Source organism: Melozone crissalis, unplaced genomic scaffold (genome assembly GCF_028551555.1).
Source record: "Melozone crissalis strain CALT ecotype California unplaced genomic scaffold, PUWL_Pcris_2 ptg000019l_1, whole genome shotgun sequence".
NCBI classification, from domain to species: Eukaryota; Metazoa; Chordata; class Aves; order Passeriformes; family Passerellidae; genus Melozone; species Melozone crissalis.
Genome location: NW_026535797.1, coordinates 8,170,830 through 8,191,936, shown reverse-complemented (window position 1 = coordinate 8,191,936; position 21,107 = coordinate 8,170,830). Strand labels below are relative to the sequence as shown.

The window sequence follows — 21,107 nt, the reverse complement described above, 5'->3', positions numbered from 1 at the left end:
AGAGAGGTGAAGTGCTGCTTCTCAATATATACCAAACAAAAGCTGCAGCTGAGAAAAGACGGCCTCGGAGTTCACCAGGCTGCTGCTTGCAAGGCAGAAGTGACAGATCCCGAAGAACCTAAATACCTGGCAGGTTCTGATAACTTTAATTAATTTAACTAAACAATTTCCGATCTGGTTTGTGACTCCGAGGGCGGTGACAGGCGGAGAAAGCCCGCACTCTCCGCCAGAGGGCGCCGGGACAGCGCGGGATGAGGGAGTGAAGGAGGCCTGGAGGCTGGGAACCGGCCCTGCCCTGCCCGGCCCTGCTCTGCCCCTGCCCTGCCCTCCTCGGCCATGCCTGCCCCTGCCCGGCCCTGCCCTGCCCTGCCCTGCCTTTCCTTGCCCTGCTCAACCCGGCCCGGCCCTGCCCTGCTCGGCCCTGCCCTGCCTGCCCCTGCCCTGCCCGGCCCTGCCGGGAGCGCAGCCCCAGCCGGCCCTGCTCACTGCCACAGTTTTCTCGCTTTCTGTGCCCAAAATCTATCATTTTCTGACAGCCTGTTCCCTAGAATTACGGTTTGTGTCCATCTCTGTGCATCTTCCCTTGTCCACCCAAAAATCTCTCTTTGCTGAGACTGCTGATATTTTTTTCCCCCTTTTAAATCATGGTGAGGTGTCACAGACATATTTTCTGAAAAATCCTTTGCTAGGATTTTTCTCCTGAGAAGCTGAGAGGCCTCAGAAACAAAATGTAAATAATTATCTGCTGCTGTGGAATGTGGCAGGTGCATCTTTGATTGGTCTAATGTGGATTGTTTTTAATTAATGGCCAAGCACAGGTCCAGCTGTGGTGGGATTCTGGTCGGTCACAAGATTTTATTATCATTCCTTTCTAGCTTTCTGATGTCTCCTTTCTCTTTCTTTAGTATAGTTCTAATATATAATTTTCTTTTCATATAATGTATATCATAAAATAATAAATCAGCCTTCTGAAACATAGAGTCAAGATTCTCGTCTCTTCTCTCATCCTGGGGACCCTCAAACACCACCACAGTGAGGGGCATTTCTCGTTCTTCACGCATAAACTGAGGGTCCCCTTTTATTTAACACCACCACATACACACCCTTTGCAAAGAGAATGCAGGATAAATCACTGCACAACTGAACATGTCACCTTCTTTGCTTTTTAAAGATGATGGGGACTGATGTATGTTGTACCAAGACTGCTGTCACTCGATTACCACAACACAAACGCAGGGTAAGGGATCACTCCACCCCAATGGGCTTGTGTTCTCATTAGGACAAGGGAAGGGATGAGAAACAGATACAAAGAGGTGAGGTAACTTGCCCAAGGTGACAGAAGTCAGCAGCAGCATTGGGTGAAAACCCAAGATCTTCTGAAAAGAAGGTGAGAGCCCCTTCTGTTTCCAGAACAAATTTCTGTACTCACTAGAAATTCACTGAATTTAATGCTGGTGAAAATATGGTGTAAGAAAACCCCAAAGACTTCTGCTTATTCCCAGAACAAGCATAAAAGCAGACAGCTTACACCATACTGCTTTATCAGCTTCCAACATACTGCTTTGTCAGTAAGAAGCTCCCCTTTAAGGATTAACATGTAGTTCACCTTCTCTGTGAGATTAGTTCCCCCCGTGTGACTAACAAGAGACGTGTTTGTAGCAGGTTTTGTGGAACGGGTCAGGCCTGTTGGAACTGGTCAGAGGTCACCAATGCTTCTCACAGTGGTTTTGAACCAGATGCCAGCTGGATTCACTACCAATATAAATTGGAGGGGAGAAATTCTGTAATGTTCTGACCTGTTAATCTCTTATTTTATTCCTGAGCTGAATTTCCAATTCATGATTTAAAAAACTATCTCTGTAAAACATTTAAGAACAAAGGAGAAAAACTGATGTAGTTCTGACCTTCTGGTGGGCAGAACACTGATAAGGAAACAGATTATTAGTCACACATCTACAGACCACTGGTGCCTGAATGATTTACTGTAATTCTTTGTTCAACTTATCTTCATACTCAATTCAGTTACAGTCAGGTCACTGAGATTGCAGCAGTAAATCCATTTTCACGTCCATTTAGATGTGCATTCAGGAAGTCTGATTCACAGACAGATGGTATTACACAACAAAGCCTGCTCCACAGACTGCACTGGGATCATGTAAATAGTAATTGCAGCCATGGAAATTCACCTGAGAAACTAGGGACCACCAATATGAAGGACACCTTCACATACAAGTTTAGAAGAATAAATGACAGTGTTTTCTTATTGCTGCATGTTAGAAGAACCCTTACTAAATGACAGCAGGTTAAAATGTGAGGCAGGTATTTGTATAACACAACCTGCTTTCCCAGGTGGAAGAGCACTTCATACTGACACAATTTTATCCAGTATGTCTGGCAAAGTGCTCTGGTGATTTATATTTCTGTGAGATAAGTATCCTGCTGCTCCTAGTCCATGGAATATCACGGTATTCCTCCTATCCTCCTGTGAATATTAGTGCTCCACAGCACAACAGCACATTGGCTTCTGCCCCACATGCCTTGCCATTCCCAAAGATTCGTTATCCATGGGAGCTATGAGGAGGCAGAACAGCACACTGGCTTTTGCCCCACATGCCTTGCCATTCCCAAAGATTAGATATCCATGGGAGCTATGAGGAGGCAGAACAGCACAGTGGTTTTTGCCTCACATGCCTTGCCATTCCCAAAGATTAGATATCCATGGGAGTCATGAGGAGGCACACAGGGACAGCCTGCGGAGCTGCCCCCTGTGCTGATGTAGGTGTCTGACCCTGCAGCCCCACACGTGAGGCAGCACCCCATACCCCAGATGAGACAGACACAAAGCAGTGTGAGCAGCAGCAGCAGCCACCTCCAGCAGTGCCCATGGGAAGCAAAGCAGGCTCTGGATGCAGTGCACAGCAGAATGAGGTGCTGGTAATGGGTCATTACCTCTCCAAGACTCTGTCTCTCCTGTCTGTCCTCGTAGGCGGAGGTGTAGAATGGCTCATAAGTAATTAGGTCTGGACGTTCAATGTCATAAATGGCCTTGACTTTGGGAATGGCTGCTAAATCCTTGTAATCAAGGATTTCATTGTCTACTTTTGCCTAAAGGTCAAAGACAGAAGATAAATTAATTTACACAAATGCACTGGCAATTTCTGTTTTACACAATTCATGATTTTGTGTATTTGTTGTCACACTGTTGCTATGGAAACCCCTTTTTGGCACCCTACATCTGGAGTGAATGCTTCTTGTTCTTCTCCAGCAGGCCTCCTCTGCAGCAGCTCACAGTGTTTTCTCTCCTCTTAGGGAAGAAAGAACATGGCATATATAGATCTAGTTACAAAAGTTTTTTTATCCCCAGTAGTGAGCTGGAAACTTCAGCTCTGCCAATGACTCATTTTGTGGCCTCAGGCAAGTATTTTCACCTTTCTGATCTTGTTTTCCCATATGCAAAATGGGTGATAACATCAATTTAGTTTGCAGATTACAGAGATTACAAAAGGATTTCATGCTGAAGACCACAGACAGATACTCAATTTATAACTGTGCACACAAGAGGAAACAGAACTTATTGAAAAGAAATAAAAAGACAAGGAGGACTGTCAGGACTGGGTATCCAAACTACCAGATAAAATAATTACATTGCATTCATCACTCATCCTATGCCCAAGCTTCGGACTAAAGCATCCACGCCTTACCAAATACATGGTGCAAGCATGGACTGGTTTTTTTTTTTCCACTAAGACTGCAAGGAGTTAAAAAAGTAGAAGTAGGAAATAAATCCCCAAGTCAGCTGCACTCATTACAGGGAGACAGAAAGAGGCCTTACATTTAGTTTGGATAACTAATATATTTCTTTACTTACAGAAAGACTTTAAATAAATCATCATTTTTATCTACCTTAGAGAAATACATTTATGACTAAACCTGAAATATATTCAAAGTGTTTTTCAACACTTCTAAAAGATAGTTTATTCACAGTAGACTGCATAAGGAAACTCACATTGACTTCTGCTCTTTCTCAGTCCTAGCACCTAGTAATTTCAGATTAATATGCATTTCACAAGCTCTTTAACAACCACTGGTCTTGGCAGTTCTTAAGAAATGCCTTAAACTAGAAACAAAACCTTTCTTGCTAGAGAAGCAAGGTTTGAAATATTTGGGACATTCACTCTCTACAAACAGACTCAAATCTGTTTAGCTTTTAATTACCAGATATTAAAAAATACCTTAAACCATTTTAATCCTTAAAATATTTAGGTATATCAATATATGTTATTTCTGTAATATTTTTACCAGTTTGTTAATGAGGTGCAAATATGTCTGGATACTCTTAATCCAATATAAATTATTACAGGTATTTTTGTAGACCTTGATCTAGGCTGCCATGTTGCTCCACAGACAGTGATTTTGAGCAACAATTTATTTTCATAAGCAACAGATTATGAAGTTGATATTACCCACATAATGGCAGTTCTCCAGGACATGCTTTGTCTTTTGATATATGCAGTGTAAACACTTTTCATATATCAGCTTATTTTTGTGGTTGTTGAAATGCACAGAACTAGAGTTTAACTCAGGACGTGAGATTTTTAATTTTGGACCTTTTTTTCTGCATTATTATAAATGTTACTGCCTAATTTCTGGGTTTTACCCTACATTTTCATCTTTATAATCTCAAGGTAATTGATAAAACAGTGATTTAGCATTATGCTTAATAACATTTTTTTTTCCTAAATTAAAACCACCTTTCCTTTCACAACTGAAAAATCTGATTTCTGACCTGGAAGGTGTTGGATCAGATTGGTTTCTTTCAGTGTAGCTGACCCTGCTCCCCACATTTCCTAAGTGCAAGAGCAGACCTCTCAAAAATTGTGTATCAAAGTGCACAGATCTCCTCACAAAATCCTTACAAAGCCAAATGACCCCTCTGCCCTCTATCCCTCTTCACACCACGAAGTGACATCCAAAGATTTACTGTAACCTTTCCAAGAGAAATGTGACCTAGAAAAGGCCTACCCTGCTCTTGAAACCCTGCAGCTATAAAGGCTACATGGTGAAGGTTTTTAACAATTTAAGCACTAAAATAAAGCATCAGTATAAAAGTGATTTATTTCAGCATGAGTAGCTCATGTGCAAGCAAAGGCTCAGCAGCTTATTCATCAGCAGGAATACTTACATAGATAGTGTGGCCTGGAGAGCCAGGTATACTGGAACCTGGTCTGGAATAAATGCTTTCTGATGATGTTCTTGTAGGCTGAAAAACAAAAGGGAACTTTTGAGAGCAATCTGAAGCCATTAATGTTGGCAACTTTAAGTGAAGAAATCTGCATATATCTTGGAAATAACTGAATTTAAGAAAAATGTCAACACAAATGCAAGCATTCTGGCAAATTCCACAATCTTGTGAGGCAAGTGGGGTTTGGTTTTATTTTTTTTTGGGTAGGGGAAGGAGTGGTGTGAGAGGGGAAGAGGTTTTCTAAATCATACAGTGTAAAAGACTAGACTGACAACAATAATGAACAAAATTAAACAACACCTGCAGAGACACTGTAGGAGCCATACAAAGAACCATCCAGGACAGTCCTGCTGGTCATTTTAGCAAGAGGTTAGTTCACAAACCACTGTAGGGATCAGCAGTCCAGCAGACAAAACTGTTGTGAGGGGCACAGCACATGTGTAATCTCTTTCCAGCTGTTCAATCCCTGGACTTCCATTAGGAATGACATCAGCAGAACTGAATTCAGCCTTCCTAAGTAAAAGGACCTGAAATCCTTGGCTTGGAGCTGTTCCCCACATCTACAGCACAACCAAGATGCAGCAGGGAAGTCAAATGTTGGTTGCAGTGTCATGATTCCCCATACTGCAAAAGTCATGTTTAATGACAATGTCCTGAAAACTGAAACTCATGAGAACACTCTCATCCCTACAGAGCCAGTGCTGCTATATTTAGTAGATTTTCCAACACTTTTTCAGGACTAAACAGACACTGATGCCCTGGGGGAAGTTCTGTGAAAGGAGAGAAAACAACTGATGACCTGTGGGGATCCTGAAAACCTGATGCATTTGCAAAGTATTCTATTTGATCAAAAGTCTCCCTGGTTACTGTGATGATTACTGCTAAACTTGGCACACAGCACATAGACAAAGGTAGTCAAGTCAACAACATCCCAACTGCAACTGAGAAACCATCAACAATTTTTGCTCCCTAACTGACTGCAAAGAACCAAATCCCATCACAAAACCTTGTGTCAGCACAAGACTCTGATGACACCAGTGCAGTGGGATACCTTAAAGTCACTTAAAATTAAATCCTGGAAAGCAGTCCTTATCTCATCAGCTTGTGACATTAGGCCCCCTGGACTAAGGGACCTTCAGGCACACCTGAAGAGAAACAAGGCTTGACAGCCTGGCTCATTGTTTCACAGGAAATATTGGATGAACACAAAAAGGCTACTGGACCTATCTTACCTCTCAGCATACATTTCCTGAAGGAGCCTTCAACTGACCCCAGACACTTTCTACTTTTAATTTCAAAGCCAGAGAAGCTATTGGAAGCATCTGTATATAAAGTGCTGAAGACCGGTCATGGATTATACAGCAGGCTTTCTCTGACTTCACTTCTGAAAATTAAGTCACCACATTCTGGGAGGGTTAGAGAAACAAAAGGCTTTGAATATGTTCCACCAAAAAACGTAAGATTCAGATCAAACAGAGAGCAGATGTAGCTGTGGACTGACAAAGTCCTCTCCAGAGTATGTTTGAGAACACTTTCTCAGCTGGACCTTTACACGTTTCTTTTCTTTTCTCTCTGAGGCTGCAAATTCCTACATCTCAAAAGGGAACAGAATTTTCTCATCTGCCCTTAAGCTCCTCCCAAACCAATAAACCCAACAACAAACACTTGTTTCATGGAAATGTTACAAGAATTGAGCTGGAAAATCTGGCTGCTGTTGAGAAACACTTTATTCCCCCTTCCATTCTTCCATTTCACTCTGTTTGAGTGGAACACATGTAACATGTTGCTGCAGTTACTATGGAAAACAATTGTTTTCATTACAACATAGGGAACAGTATTAAGTACTTGAGGTACTTTTAGGGGTGTCTCTGTTACCTTTGGCTTTTGGCAGACATACTTTGAGAGTTTTGTCTGCTCAGTTTTCCCTGTTGTAGGAAAACAAGTGTTAGAGACAGTTATGGCTTATTCCCATTTGGCAGGCCCTTTGGATCTTTTATAATTGCCTCAAAAACAAGAAATTCTCAGTCCTCACTCCAGCTCCTTAGTTCCATCTCTTAGTGTCACTGTTAAAAACCTTTTTGTTTAAGGAAAATTCACTTGCATTTATCACTTCTGTGAATTTAATAAAGTTAGACACCTTAAGTAGATTCAGCTATATCCTGGTAATAATTTCTTAGGTGCTCTTAACCCTGGAGTACAAGAGGAATTGTCAGATGGACTGGCAAGTTGCAGCACCTGTTCTTCATTTCCTCACTGTGTTTCTGTTCCAAGTTCCTCTTCACCATCCCATTAACAAGGCCATGAGCCAGGAATGACACCCTTTAAATCAGTTTTCTATTTTCTGTGTACATCAATTTTACCTTCTGCCTAATGCAAAGCTCCCCACTGCCTGGTCAGGACACCCTGCTGCCAGCCACGGCCTGAGCACACTCTGCTCCTGCCCTGAGGAGCTGAATCCAAGCAGATTTGCAACTCTGAGCTCATCCAGCAGCTCCCAGTCCTGTTCCTTGCTTATTTCTAAACATACCCTTGAAGACAGTGCATGAAAAAGGACTCGTACATCTACTCTCACCCTTTCTGCCTCACTCTGCCCTATTTCTTATTTTGAGTTACACAGGCTGTTTCCATCACAAATGGCTCTTTCCTACCCTGCTTCTTCCCATATGGTCTGGAATCCTTCACAGCTTTGCACTTTCCCCTAAAGACAATTGCATTGCACTTAAAAACAATTATGCTGCTTGCTTGAACACACATACACCAAAGATTCCTTGATATAAGCTGTTCCTCTGACATACTTTTAGTTGCTATGGTTGACTCCTCTCCTATGAGGCCCATAAAAGCTTCTGTTGGAAAATCTGTGACCTGGTGTGGCTTTTATTAGACTGAATGTTACACTTTGATCCCTGACCCTGTGTAACACCATTGTGACTCTGTGTTTTCCACAGGTGGCAAGAGACACTCTGGAGGTCAAGTTCTCTATTGATGTAACTGCACTGGGGTGTAAATTCCATCCTGGAGGGCAGCTGATCAGAGCCGAGCTAAAATAGGAATAGGGCTGGCCCTGATGTAACCTTTAACAATGGAGATCTGGAGATAACACCAGTGCATCTCTTTCATACATTATTGAAAGAAAAAGGTGAAGAAAAAGGACACAATCTTTAATATGGATGCAATAATTTAGAGGTATTTGCTTCCATCACAATAGCCCTGTGACACTTGGTCTACACTCCCAGCAACAAGACAAGTTAAGCTGCCTTACTTCTTCTACAAAGAGATATGAAACATTTTTTATATGATTGTTCTTTTCCTTGAAGGATTCAAATACAGCCTTTTATAGAGCCACTTTTTGTGTAGAGAAATTTAAAGGAAATTTCTATGAAGAGCTAATCTTCTTTTTCTTTTCTGGTGGTACATGGCTTCTCCACATTTTCTGAGAGTTCAAGAGTCATCTTTTTTTCCTTTCCTCTTCCACACAAATGGATGTAACAGTAGTAAATATACCAATACAGGATGTCTGTACCAAATACAGAAAGTCTATGAAGTATATGAAAAAAAAAATTTAAGTCAAGAAAAATTCATGCATGTCATTAAAGGAGCCAAAAGAAAAAACAGATCACAAAGCATCTAAAGTATTTGCAAGATTTCTCAGTATTTCCCACTTTATCACAGACTTCTTATTTTTATGTTTTTGTTCTTCATTCCATGCATTTACCTTCAACACAAAAGTTCTTTACCAGTTTCATTTGCAGATTGATAGAGAGAATACCAACTGCCATGCTCATCCTCTAAGGTTCATCGTGAGTTGAGTGCTCAATTATCAGATCACCCATGCAGACGCCCCAAACTGATTAACTTGATATTTCACTATTAGACTACAAAGCTTAAGATGTTCATCTGCATTTACCCCTGTTTGTCATGTCATCATGCACAGTACATCATCTAAATAAATAACTTCTTAAAAAAAAAAAAGTCCCCACTAGAGCCATTCACATCATCCAGGTGCTGCTACAATGTGGTGGCTCTGGCATTCTCAAGTACAGATGTTCAGCATCATGCTCTGTAAAGACTTACAGGTGCAGGCAACCAGATCAGAACTGATCCCAAGAACATCTGGCCAAATGGATGCACTATGCTTTTACAAAGGCATCGTCACCATTTACAGTACCTGCCTTAATTTTTTGATAGAGTTCATTATGCAAGGCGGTGATAATAGCTGCAGAAGAATGAATATGTTTTCACTTAATAACATTTAACATTATAGCTTAAGAAAATTCTCTAAACCTCAGAAGCTACTTTAAGTGAAGCATATTTTAAATAAATAGAAGATCAGGATGGAATTTCTTGTCCTGAGCAGACTTAGCAACAGTAAGGGATTTGACTTTCTCAGTACAACACTTTTTACACTGACTACCTGCTCTATCGATTGCAAGGTTTTACAGTTGATTAGGATTTGGAATCAGGGTTCATAAAATATGGATTTCCTATGGATTTCTTTAATATTCAATGGCTGTGCAAGACCAACAAGGTCCCTCAATGTCAGCACTCTTTGTGCCTCTCTTTACCTTCTCCTTACAATAGTGTTTGCTTCAAATGCATGCATTCCTTATTTCTCTACACTAAATATACATCAAGACAAAACTAGTGTACAGGTTTAGTTCAAACTCACACAGACACAGATATTAATAGGTTATGACTAATTTTTCTTTCCTTTCTGGACATAAAGGCCAGAAGGGAGAATGAATTTTCAGCACATAATCACTGAAGATATGTTGGTACCAAACAAACTTCTACAATACTACTCATGCAAACTCAGCCTTCATCAAGAGTAAGTTAAGTTGGAAGAACAAGAAAATAAAGTGGGAAGTCCAAAACATACTGAATCCAACAAAAGCCTTCAGAGAATTCAGTGGATTTCACCCTACCGTTTTCTAACTACTATTTTCATGTAGATTCAAGCCTTTGGCCCACTTTTATAACAACAGTAGTGACAGTACCTTTGTACTTTGTCTACTCTGTAGAAAAAGACTTGAAGCCAAAATCTGCCTTCTAAATCACCATGTAAATCTAAACAGCATTTATTAGTGACCAAATTTACACAAGAGGATATTCATCTGACCCTAAGTTATTTGTTTCTACACAGTCTACAAAGCAAGAAGGAGAACACACCTGTATTTTAATATCGGCTGCTCCTATTTTGCCTTGTATATTTTTCTAATACATTGGATAGGATTGGGGTTTTTAATCCTGAGGCTCCTGGAGTTCAACACTGGAAACTCAGACTTGTGTGCACTAAGCCAAATGCAAAAAGTCACTACACTGGCCTAAAAGATGAGTGAAATTGTCCCACAGTTTTCTGTTCTCAGACTCCAAGATTTTATTCCATAAAGCCTAGGACTGAAGAGACACTGCTCTCCTTAGGAGCACTGATAACACATCTTTATGCTGCATTTTCTTGATACACAGATCTGTAGCTAACAGAGAGAGGTGTTCAATAGTAGTTAGGTAACTAAACCACGACGCAGGACAGAGGGCTTGCATTAATCCCCACTGAATCACAGAACTGAATTCCTCTGTCCAACTACATCTACTCTGCCATGAAGGATGTGAGGGGCGCACAAACCAACACCAAGGAAATCCAGGGGCATGGACTCTGCCTGCTGCCAGCCTGCACCAGGTCTGCACCAGGGCGCTCTGACTCCATCACCAGCTGAAAACCACCTCAGGTGCACCTGCACCAGCACAGCCACACAGCCCACAGCTGACACAACCAACAAATAAACACTGCTCTGAGGGAGAAGAAATGGAATTGGGCGGTGGTTGTAGGTACAAAACAAACTCAGTAAAATCTGAAAGAAGACAGCTACTCCAGAGTCAGGAGCACAGAAAGGACCTTGCAACTCCAGAGATAAATGCTCTCAGGCAGCACACAGAATATATCCAAACCTGGGGTTTTGTTAGCATTTTCTCAACTAAAGTATTCATGGGTAGTTGGTCAATATATATATAAAAAAGGAAGCAACCTAACTGATGGATTTTTTTCCCCCTAAAAACATAAGTCATTGTTCATGGAAAACTATTTCTTTTTAACCATCACTTTAAAGTCAGATATTTTTCACCATTTTCATTTGCTTCATATTTACACTCTAATTTTTTGTTTCAGAAGGAAAACTTTCTGAAATACTGGAAGACCAATACTACAGACCCCAAAAGCTCACTGAATCTAAAATAAAAAAGTTAATTGTAAGCATTTCATTAAACAAAATTAAAAAAATGTGAGAATTAACAAGCAACACTGAAACAAGTGATGCAAAATACAGCGTCAGTGCCCATGGTGGCAAGTGATAGCAGGAAAGCTGTGTGGCAGGAGTAGTAGCAAGCGCAGCAAATGACAGTAATGAGGAATCTTCTCAGTAAAGAAGATCATTATCAACACTATGAAAACACAACAGCAAACCTCTGCAGAGCGTGGCCTGCGCAGAACCAGACTCTTTGGATAAAAGAACTCAGATGAGGAATGCTGTCATGGAACACAAAAGGGAAAAATGAGTGAAAAGGAAAGCAGTTTCCCCAGTTCAGTGGTTAAGCTCTTTTTTTCAATCAAGTTTTTATCATCTGCTTGTGTTATAGTTTCTTACTTACTGACCGCTGCAGAATCATAACAGCCAGACAGTTGTAAATAAACACCAAACTATATATTTTTGTAACATGCATATGGTTGCTTTGTTTTCTGCTTGTTTTGTCTTTGCAAACTTCCACAAATATCCATGGGGAAAAGATCTAAAGCAACCATTGCTTTTATGAACTCCCCCTCAGATCTTGACCAGCTCAAATGCTGATTAGTTTATATCACAATTCAGTCACTGAGAGAAAACAGAACTTGCTGAAAACTTCTGAAGTTACTTCAGTGATAAAAGGGTTTTTGTTTTGGTTTGTTCTACAGGGAAAGGAAACCCAGCAAGCAAATAGGCAATGGCACTGGCTTTTTGCAGAACCATCAGAAAATCTAGGCCTGACCCTGAATAAAAAACTAAAATTCAATCAAAGTACATATCCCAATTTAGTGCTGACATGCTCAAATAGCAAAGAGTACTCCCAGTTTTGTTTGTTTCTGTACCTACCTGTTTGCTACTGTCTTCATTTAGGTCAACAGGATGAAGCACATGTCAAAGTCATCAAAGTGAACTCCAGCTGATATTAAAATAAGGTTCTGACTTTGCACCAGAGCAGACAATCTACGATGTATCATAGAAGCTAAAAATGGTGCATCTCAGCCAGCTTCAGTATGGTGCATCCATCAATGCCTTTTAAGGACCTATTAAACCTATGAAGGTCTTCTCCAGGAGCATGGTGCTGCAGGACAGCTCTGCTGTCACACTGCTCAGATGCTCCCTCAATCTGCCTTCTTCAGCTTCACATCCTCTTCCTCACTTAGGCAATGCCTTGCAGGTGAGTGATTCCATTTATTTCCCTCACTTCAATTAAAATTAGCTGAGGGGGGAGAATACTGACAAAAAGAGAAATACTTGAAGAGGACTACAGCCATTTCCATGGGGAATGGAAACAAGCAAAATGATTTATGAGGTCAGCTGGAGAAGGCTAATAAGGGCCACAGTGTAGTCAGGAGTGCTTTGATAAAACTCCTGGGTCCAAGTGAAAGGGAGGCATTGTACTGCAACCAAGTACTACAAGGCAAAAGCATTCTGACACTTAAGCATGGCCAAAATACTGTCTTACATTCAAACTGTTAAATGAGGAAGAAAATCCAGTCTGGCATCATTTTCCATTCTCTTACAAAATGTCAGGACAGGGCAACGTGCGAGTGCTGGATGGTACCTGCACTGAGGTTTGGCCATTCTGGACCACATGCCCATCTAGGGCCAGTTATGGCTTTGCCCACACTAACCCTGCTCAACAGCATTTTACCTGCACATTACTATGAGCATAACAACTTCTCTGTGGGGGATGCTTTACAGACCAGTGTACTGGAATAAATGCTAGAGGATGTGGCTTCCTGTGAATGAGACCCACACAGAATACAACCCACAGGATGTCACAGGTATCTCCATACCAGTACCTCATAGTTTCCATATCTGAAAGATAATTTATTCATATACAGTCTCTAATATTCATATCCTGGAAAATGAGCAAAATTCTAGGGACCAACTGAGACATCAAAAAGAGAACATTGTCCAGAGGATGGATCAGTGAATAAGGGCTCAGAATTGCCTGGTTCATGCAAAAAGCCAGGCTCTAGCATGTATCAGTGCAGCATTATTGTCACCGAGGATTTGACCCAGAAAGTTTGTCTGTATATGCTGATGTAACTCCAAGGGTAACTGTGGCTCTTTTTGGCATTCAAATCAGGACCACTTTAGGTTGAGGCTCACTTGGATGGCAAAGAAAGAAGAGTTCATCTTGTCTAAATGCTGCAAATAACCACGCAGAACAGGGGAGAACTATAGAGCAATTACACAGATGTGCAAAACCACTAAAATATATGATAGCATTTGCCCTGTTCATATCTTCTCTTTAGGAGTCTCTCTCACAACAATTGAGATATGAAATGAAGTGTCTTAGATACTTGGCCACGTCTGTATGTCAGTAAATGACACTATCTTTAAGGCAGTGCACTGAGACAGGTATGTGAAGGTGGTAAGCCTAAAAATCAGAGCAATACCTCTGAAGTGCCTCCACTGTATATTCTGCCAGAGTTGTGACAGCTATGCGAAAAAAACATGGAAAAAGTCACTCTTTTAAAAACAACATTCAATTATTGTGTGTGCAAAAGGCATGGTGTGTCAGTGAGCCATGAATTCAGCTTACCCGGAGCTTCTCCTCAGACTTAGTGGTTTGCTTACAGTCGGGATGCCAGACAGTGGAACCTGAGGGAGGACAAACACAGCTTTATTCAGGGCAAAGCAGGTGACTTCTGCTCATTGCAAGCCAGTTATTAAAGAGAATCTCTTCACTGCATCAGACGCTGAATCTGTATGAACTGAGAGTTCATTCACATTGAAGTCTAGCTCATGGGAAATACAAGGGAAACAAAAAGTATTCAAATCCTTGGTGTACCTACAGCAGCTTTGTCCTGAGGCTGTCAAAGCACTTTGCACACATTCTTAATTAAAACTCAAGCAGCCCCAAGCAGCAACAGTCAGCAAGCACCAGCTGGAGGAACTGAAAGAGAGAGGATTCCTCTGGCAGGCTGGAGGGTAAGAGCAAAGGAACTGGGCCACAGTTACCTGATCTGTTCTCCCCTTATGTACTGCCCTGCACATAAACAGGAATTAGTGATTGTAATTGTAAGATTGTAAGATAGGTATCATACTCGGTTACTGCAAAGTACTACTCAGATCACATCTTCCCTCATGCAAAATGCATAAGGAAAAGCAAAAGTAAAAAATTTACTGTGCAAGAACCAGGGCTGTGTGTGACCCAGTGGTGAGAGCCCAGGATGACAGGTGGTGCACAGCTGCACATGAGAGCCTCTCCCTGGATCCCAGCACACCAAACCTGCCATTGGCACACACAGCACTTCTACCCTGTGCTCTGCTGTGTGGCACTGGGGCTTCCACACAGCATATTCCAGCTATATATCCTACTAAAAAAGTCAAGTCCTCTGCTGTTCGTTTCCCAAAATATGAGATTCTTTCTTATGCTGTAAAGTAGGAATATCCTGCTGTCATCAAGGACTGAGTGATGTCAGGGGCCAGAAGCATTTCCATCCCATTTCAGCTGTCCTCTGAAACAGAGTGTAAACTGTGGTCACTGCTGGAAAGCTGCTTGAAGGCACTGGCCAAGATAAAACAAAGCAGAGACTAACACTGATTTTTAACACTGACTGCAGTGAAATTCATCCTTCATTCCAGTCACCACAAAGCCAACCCAGAGCCCTGACTGGGGAACATCACCTCTTGCCTCTGCCCACAGAGAAACCAAACAGAGCCAAGCCCAGGTCTCCTGCTGGTGACTATTAGCTCAAAAGCTGCCAGAGGAAACCCCACCCTTGGAGGACAGGAGAAGGATGTGTCAGGGCCCCTGGAGACTTTCTTCTAACATGGCTTGGTGCAGAAGCAAAGAGCAGCAGGGATCGTTTCACTGCCCAGCAGTGCACAGCACAGCCATCACCAGGAGAGGAGAGAATGCTGTGACTCTGGAGCAAGGTCTGAGGTGTCTGGCTGTGAGTTTAAGCTGAGGAAGAAGAAACTGTGCCTTTGGCAGAGGGAAGCCATCAGACACCAGGGAGAAGTGCACCGAGAGCCTTCTCTGTAAACAAACAGCAGCCTCAGAGCCAGGACCCTGCAGAGCCTGCAGGATCAGAGGGAGCTGTGTCCTGGCCAGGCAGGAGGAGGAGAGTGCAGGTTACAAGGCTGTAAGTTCATGTTAAAAGAAGTGATCTGAGTAATACTCCTCTGAATATGACACCTATTGCTTCCTGTGTGGCCCTGAGAAAAATGATCCCCATTCCTCTGTACCTCATGCTGGAATTTATAAAGTTAGAGGGTTTTTAGGAAATGGTTAAAAAAGAATAGGCTTGAGACTGAAGTTTTAATAGTATTGCAAATACAGTAAAAAAGTTTTCTAAACAGTAGAGCATACGTAACAAATAACAATAAACTTCTGTAGAACTAGTTTATAGATAGCAATAAAAGTAAGCGCGAGCTCTTAACATAAATTCCCACATATTCTCCACACCTCACTGTCAGATTCATGGCAGGAGTTGATGATCTTAGGAGTCTTCCCAACCCTAACAATTCTGAGACTCTTTTCTGTTAAACTTTCCCTACCATCAATGAGAAAGCTGTCACTGCATTTCGGGCAGTATTTATCACAAACTGGGACAGTTTAGGGACACCCTGTGGGAATGCTGAAAGTGAACAAGAAATACAGGAACCTGGATGTCATTTTCATGGTGAAACCTAGCTAAGGGTTGTAGAGTTCCTTTCACAAAATGATAAAGAGATTTGAAAGATGTGACATTCAAAACCCCAAATCAGACAGAGTAGGATTAAAAAGTTAAATGTACATATTTTTTGTGATCTTGAACTCAGAGCCACCTGCATTCTGTAGATACTATTTATCCAAACTGTTTTGAAATGCTTGCAAGGGTGCAAACTCCCAAGCTGCATCACTCCTCTCTTTTACTGCTGGAAACAGCAAACTGTGATTATTTCCATTCTTAACATTTGTTTGTTTGCTTACCTGGCAAACACCAACTAGCATGCTCATTTATTCAGCTTTCAAGTTTGCACATACCATTATTTCAACACCAGCACCCCTCTAAATACTGGGCAATTCTGGCTCAGCCTTGTGGGGCAGCCCATAAAAGAATGTATTACCAGGAAGTCAATGGGAAAGAGACAGTTTCTGGTGCTGCTTCTTTTTCATTTTCATGTGTTGGAGTAGTGCCAAGCCAGAGTGTTTCTGCCAGCATTATTCCAACCATCCTTAACATAGAAAGCCCCAAGACAGAGAGCTTGTTTGTCCATGTTCTCTTTTTGCAGTTTCCCAACATTTCTAATACAAGTTCCTACCACAATCCTGCCAGGCTTCTCTATTATACAAAGCAATACCAAGACAGTGCTTTCCTATTCTAGGGAGAGGACAATTACAAGTGAGATGGGAGCCACCTATTTTTGCGTATTTTATCAACAACACGATTTTTGTTCTAGCTTTATTGTTGTGGTGTTGTATTTCTGTTTCAGAGAAATGCTTGGAATGCTGTTATTCTGCACCCTGGGGGCAGTGATGTGGATGGAGCCAGGATATGCGTTTCAGCTGAGAGGTTTGCACAGGAAAGGCTTTTAGGTCCTCACACTTCCAAGCAGGCTGAATTCAGCAAGGAAAGCTTTGGCAGCACAGTGTGCAGCACACTCAGCAATTACAGCATTTAGCCAGAAAACATCCTGTGAACAATAAAGCAATGCACTTTGAGGTGCTCCTTCCCTGAGCAGCAGGAACATTGATTCATAACCACAGAAAGAGAGGTGCACTGAGAAGAGAACAGCAGATCAAGCTGCTGCCAGGTTTCTCTCCCCTTTCCTATCACCTGAACTTGTCCAGGACAAACTCCAGCCTAGTTTAAGTAAAAGTGATACCTTCTGTCTTGTTTTGATCTGCAGAAATCTGCACCAAAGCCTGCTCAATTAACCCAAAGTCCCACTCCCTGCTAGACTGGTGCAAATGGCACTAGCTGGAGGTGGTTGTTATTGATTAATGACAGCACAGGATGACCTGATGCTCATTTTGAACTCTGCCTGTACTTTACCCCACCATCATGTGAGGAAACTAAGATGTGCCAGATGATGTAAGAGCTGCTTTCAAGTTAGTTTTTCCAATTTGCCATCAGAAAGCAGCAGCTCCCACCCAGCCCTCTTGCAGCCTCTCCTTGCTCCTGCCAACAGAGCAGCTCCACCATTTCACATCCTGCTCTGGGCACAGCTGGAATAAGATGACTGAGGTATGAGGTCAGGGAGAGATGAGAGAGAGGGACTGCAAGGAAGGACAAACTACAAAATAAAACAAGTCAGCTTCAAAGGAATGCCTCAACAATATTATCCTATTTTGGAACTCCTTCAGTAAGAACTTCTCAGGATTTCAAGAAATGGCTGTGACAACACTTTCATATTTCTTTCACTATTTTTCCACATCCCTTTCAAGTACATCAAGTTTTCTAACCTAAGTGCAATATATAAAATCCCAACATGTATCTGCCTTTTTCACTTTTATTTCTGGCTTACATAAATGGGTATTATACATCCTTCTATCAACAGTAATACTACAGCAAGCAATAAAAATAACTTAAAAGTGAGTATACCACCATCTCAGGGAGTGGAATTCATATCAAGGATACTTTTCAATCAAAGAAAAGAACATATTCTTTCTTTGGGAAAAAAAATCATGAACAAACCAAGCTTGGGAATAACCGGGAATGTGAAACTCTTAACAAGAAAGGGGAGATGAAAATAAACAGACAAGAAAGAGGTAGCTATAGAAAGATATAAAAATAAAGTACATGGGAATAAAAAGAGATATATGACCACATAAAAGGGAAGTAGGCAAGGGAAGAAAATATAATTAAAAACTGCAGGAGAGACTCTGTCAATGTGCATGAGGAGTGAGATCTACATGGTTCAAAGCAAATTCACTGCAGCTTTCTGCAAGATTTTCCTTTGCCTTTTATAGTTTGGAGTGGAGTCCAGAATAGCACAGAAACTGATCAGCAGAAATCAGGGGAAATCCCTTCACTTTGTCTGGTATCTCACACACCATTCTGGGGATAACTATCCATGAGTTGTCAAATTCAGAGGCCTAATAAATTTCATCTTTTAGCAAGCACAGGCTGCCTCAGCAAGGGTGCAGAGTCCCTGCAAAGCCACAGTTATGGGCACCTAATAGAGCAGAAGGGTATCAAGTGAAAAAATATGAGAACACTACTGAGGACAGGATGACTATAGTCCTCCTTGGACATATTACATGGGGATGGTTTATAAATTCCTGAGGTCTGTGACAGAAAAATCACAATGTCTGATTTTCTTCTTTTGGAATGGAGACATCCTTACCTTGCAGATACATTTCTTCTCCTTCTGTGAACATTTGGTTGCATCTGCTGCATCGTGCACAGCTTGGATGATAATGCTTGTCACCTGCCTAAACAAAAACAAAAAAGGAACATGAGGGACAAATGCATTGCACTGCTTTCTGAGCACTCATAATTTTCTGGCTGACCATTGCCCTTTTTCTTCTAGTTCACCTGTTTTGCTACAACCCTGCCCTCATGATGTGACAATAGCACTGAGGATGTGAGCTGTGCCATGCTGCTTCAGCCCTGAGGTCTGCCCTGTCCTCAGCAGAGGCCAGCAGTGGCTGCTTGGGGGAAAGCCTGTAAGAGAAAAGGCAGCACAGAACAGCCCTTCCCCTTCACACCTTCCCATTAGAGCAATCAGTGTCCTTCTGCCTAGGAGCTACATCACAAGGTACCTGTTCTCCAGGATTTGACAAACATATTTTTAAATCATCTAACAGTCCAAGGCAATGAATGTCACACTGCAGTTCATTTCTGTGAACATGCTGCCTCCTCATTTTGCCAATTAATGAGTTTTCAACCTGCCATTTCATTCCCCGGCCTTCTTCCCTATACTGCTGCCCATGGGTATTAGTAAAAAAACCTCTCTAGAGCCACTTCTGGGGCCATTAATTTAATTCCCAGATCCCTGACTTCAGAAGCTGCACCAGCACAGACAGCCTGAGCTGAATTTGAACTACTGCTGTAAAGGTCCTAAATACCCTAGATCCTGTTACCCAAATCCAAATCCACTGAGTCATTCAGTCTCTTAAATACATTGATACCATTAATAGGTAAAGCTGAACAGATTTCAGGCCTATAAGGACAGGAAAAATCAAGGCATAAATATTAATGCGATTTCTTCTCTTCAGGAGACCAAAGCAATCAATACATTAGCTTCCCCACATCATAAACTGAGCACAAAGTGTCCACATCAGGCTTTTAAATAGAAAAATTATTAATGCCAGAAAATGACCCCTTATAGTGACAAGTAAAGAATTCTAAAAGTCTTTGAATTTCTATCTGGCTTTCCAAACAAATTAACTTCAAGTCCTTTTTCACAATTATTCCTCATCCAACGAGATGCTATATGCAGAAAATTAACTGTTTACTCTATAGCTGACTTGTAAAATGCCATCAAAACCATCTCCTGCCTCATTGTACTTAAGACCATTAACATAACTAAATTCAACCTTTCATTTTGTCTATTGAGGAGAATAACAACATATTTTTGGTTCACATATGACATTCATTACACAGGCTTTTTATTTAAACATACACACACACACACACATACATATATATATATATACACACACACATACATATATATATACACATATATTAGATGATGAAGTACATGGATTAAAGTACCTGACAGCTACCAGAAAATCAGCTCTACCACCCAGCTCTTCTACAGCCAAAGCTGCACCATTCAATTTTAGTAACTCCCATCCAGGAACTTCAGCAATACAAGAGAAGAGGACTCAGTGTGCTGTTAGTTTAGTTATACATTTCGCTGTTCAGCTGCAAAAAGCCTGCACTTCTCTTAATCAGATCCTGTATTTACTGTTGATTCTTGCACTTCAGGGACAAAATCCACCAAACAGAGAGTAATGGGATTTAGGTGTTCTTAGTAAAGCAGATTTAGAGCTATCAGGCAAAACAGGGTCTCTGTTAAAAGGGAAAATGAGAAGTCACTACAAAATCTGCTCACTCAAGGAAGAAAAGTTAATGAGGGAGAAAACATAGAAATGATGTTTGACTTGCAGCAACAAAGCTAATATTGAACTGAGAGAGAAAACACAGTTAATGCTCATTCACTCTCATTTTCATTACTGGCTGCCTTCTTCATCTCTGATGACTTTCCCTAGCAATTATTTAACCTCTGAGGTCTTCCACTGGTTTCATTCGAGACTGGAATTTATTGGATAAAGAAATCCAGAATTCATCACATTATTGTGTGTAGACCTGTGGCCCCTCTGAGGTTTTGTTTTCCTGGGAAAACTTCTGATAAGCTACTGTCAATAGAATATAGTTCAAACCATGTACACCTGCCTCTTCCCAACAGCCAGAGGGATCAACTTCAAGTTTATCAGGTCTTTCCCTGACTGAAACACTGGCTAAATTTTATCCTGGTGTGAGTGATGATGAATGAACACCACGCCCCAGATAACACAGCCCTGCAAGTCCAAGTGAGAACACACCCTGCACTGGAGAGGTTTTGGGGCAGTGACATACCAGAGCAGCTGCAGTTGTTGTTAAACACTTCCCAAACAGTTTCATGAGTCTTCTGCCTCT

At 41.4% G+C, this 21,107-nt stretch overlaps 1 protein-coding gene across 3 annotated transcripts in view; it reads right to left on the bottom strand.

Annotated features, from left to right (window-relative positions):
• The window catches only part of ABLIM1 (actin binding LIM protein 1), a 187,000-nt gene that overhangs the window by 28,980 nt on the left and 136,913 nt on the right, over positions 1-21,107 (bottom strand). For 2 of the 3 annotated variants that reach the window (XM_054277058.1, XM_054277059.1), the window contains exons 7-10: positions 18,805-18,892; positions 14,066-14,124; positions 5,183-5,260; positions 2,950-3,105 (exon numbers count right to left, since the gene is read on the bottom strand). In XM_054277058.1, coding sequence (XP_054133033.1) covers positions 2,950-3,105; positions 5,183-5,260; positions 14,066-14,124; positions 18,805-18,892 — 381 coding nt within the window. Of the gene's footprint in view, positions 1-2,949; positions 3,106-5,182; positions 5,261-9,411; positions 9,456-13,919; positions 13,963-14,065; positions 14,125-18,804; positions 18,893-21,107 lie in introns of all 3 variants that reach the window. The other variant, XM_054277060.1, reaches the window with a different exon arrangement.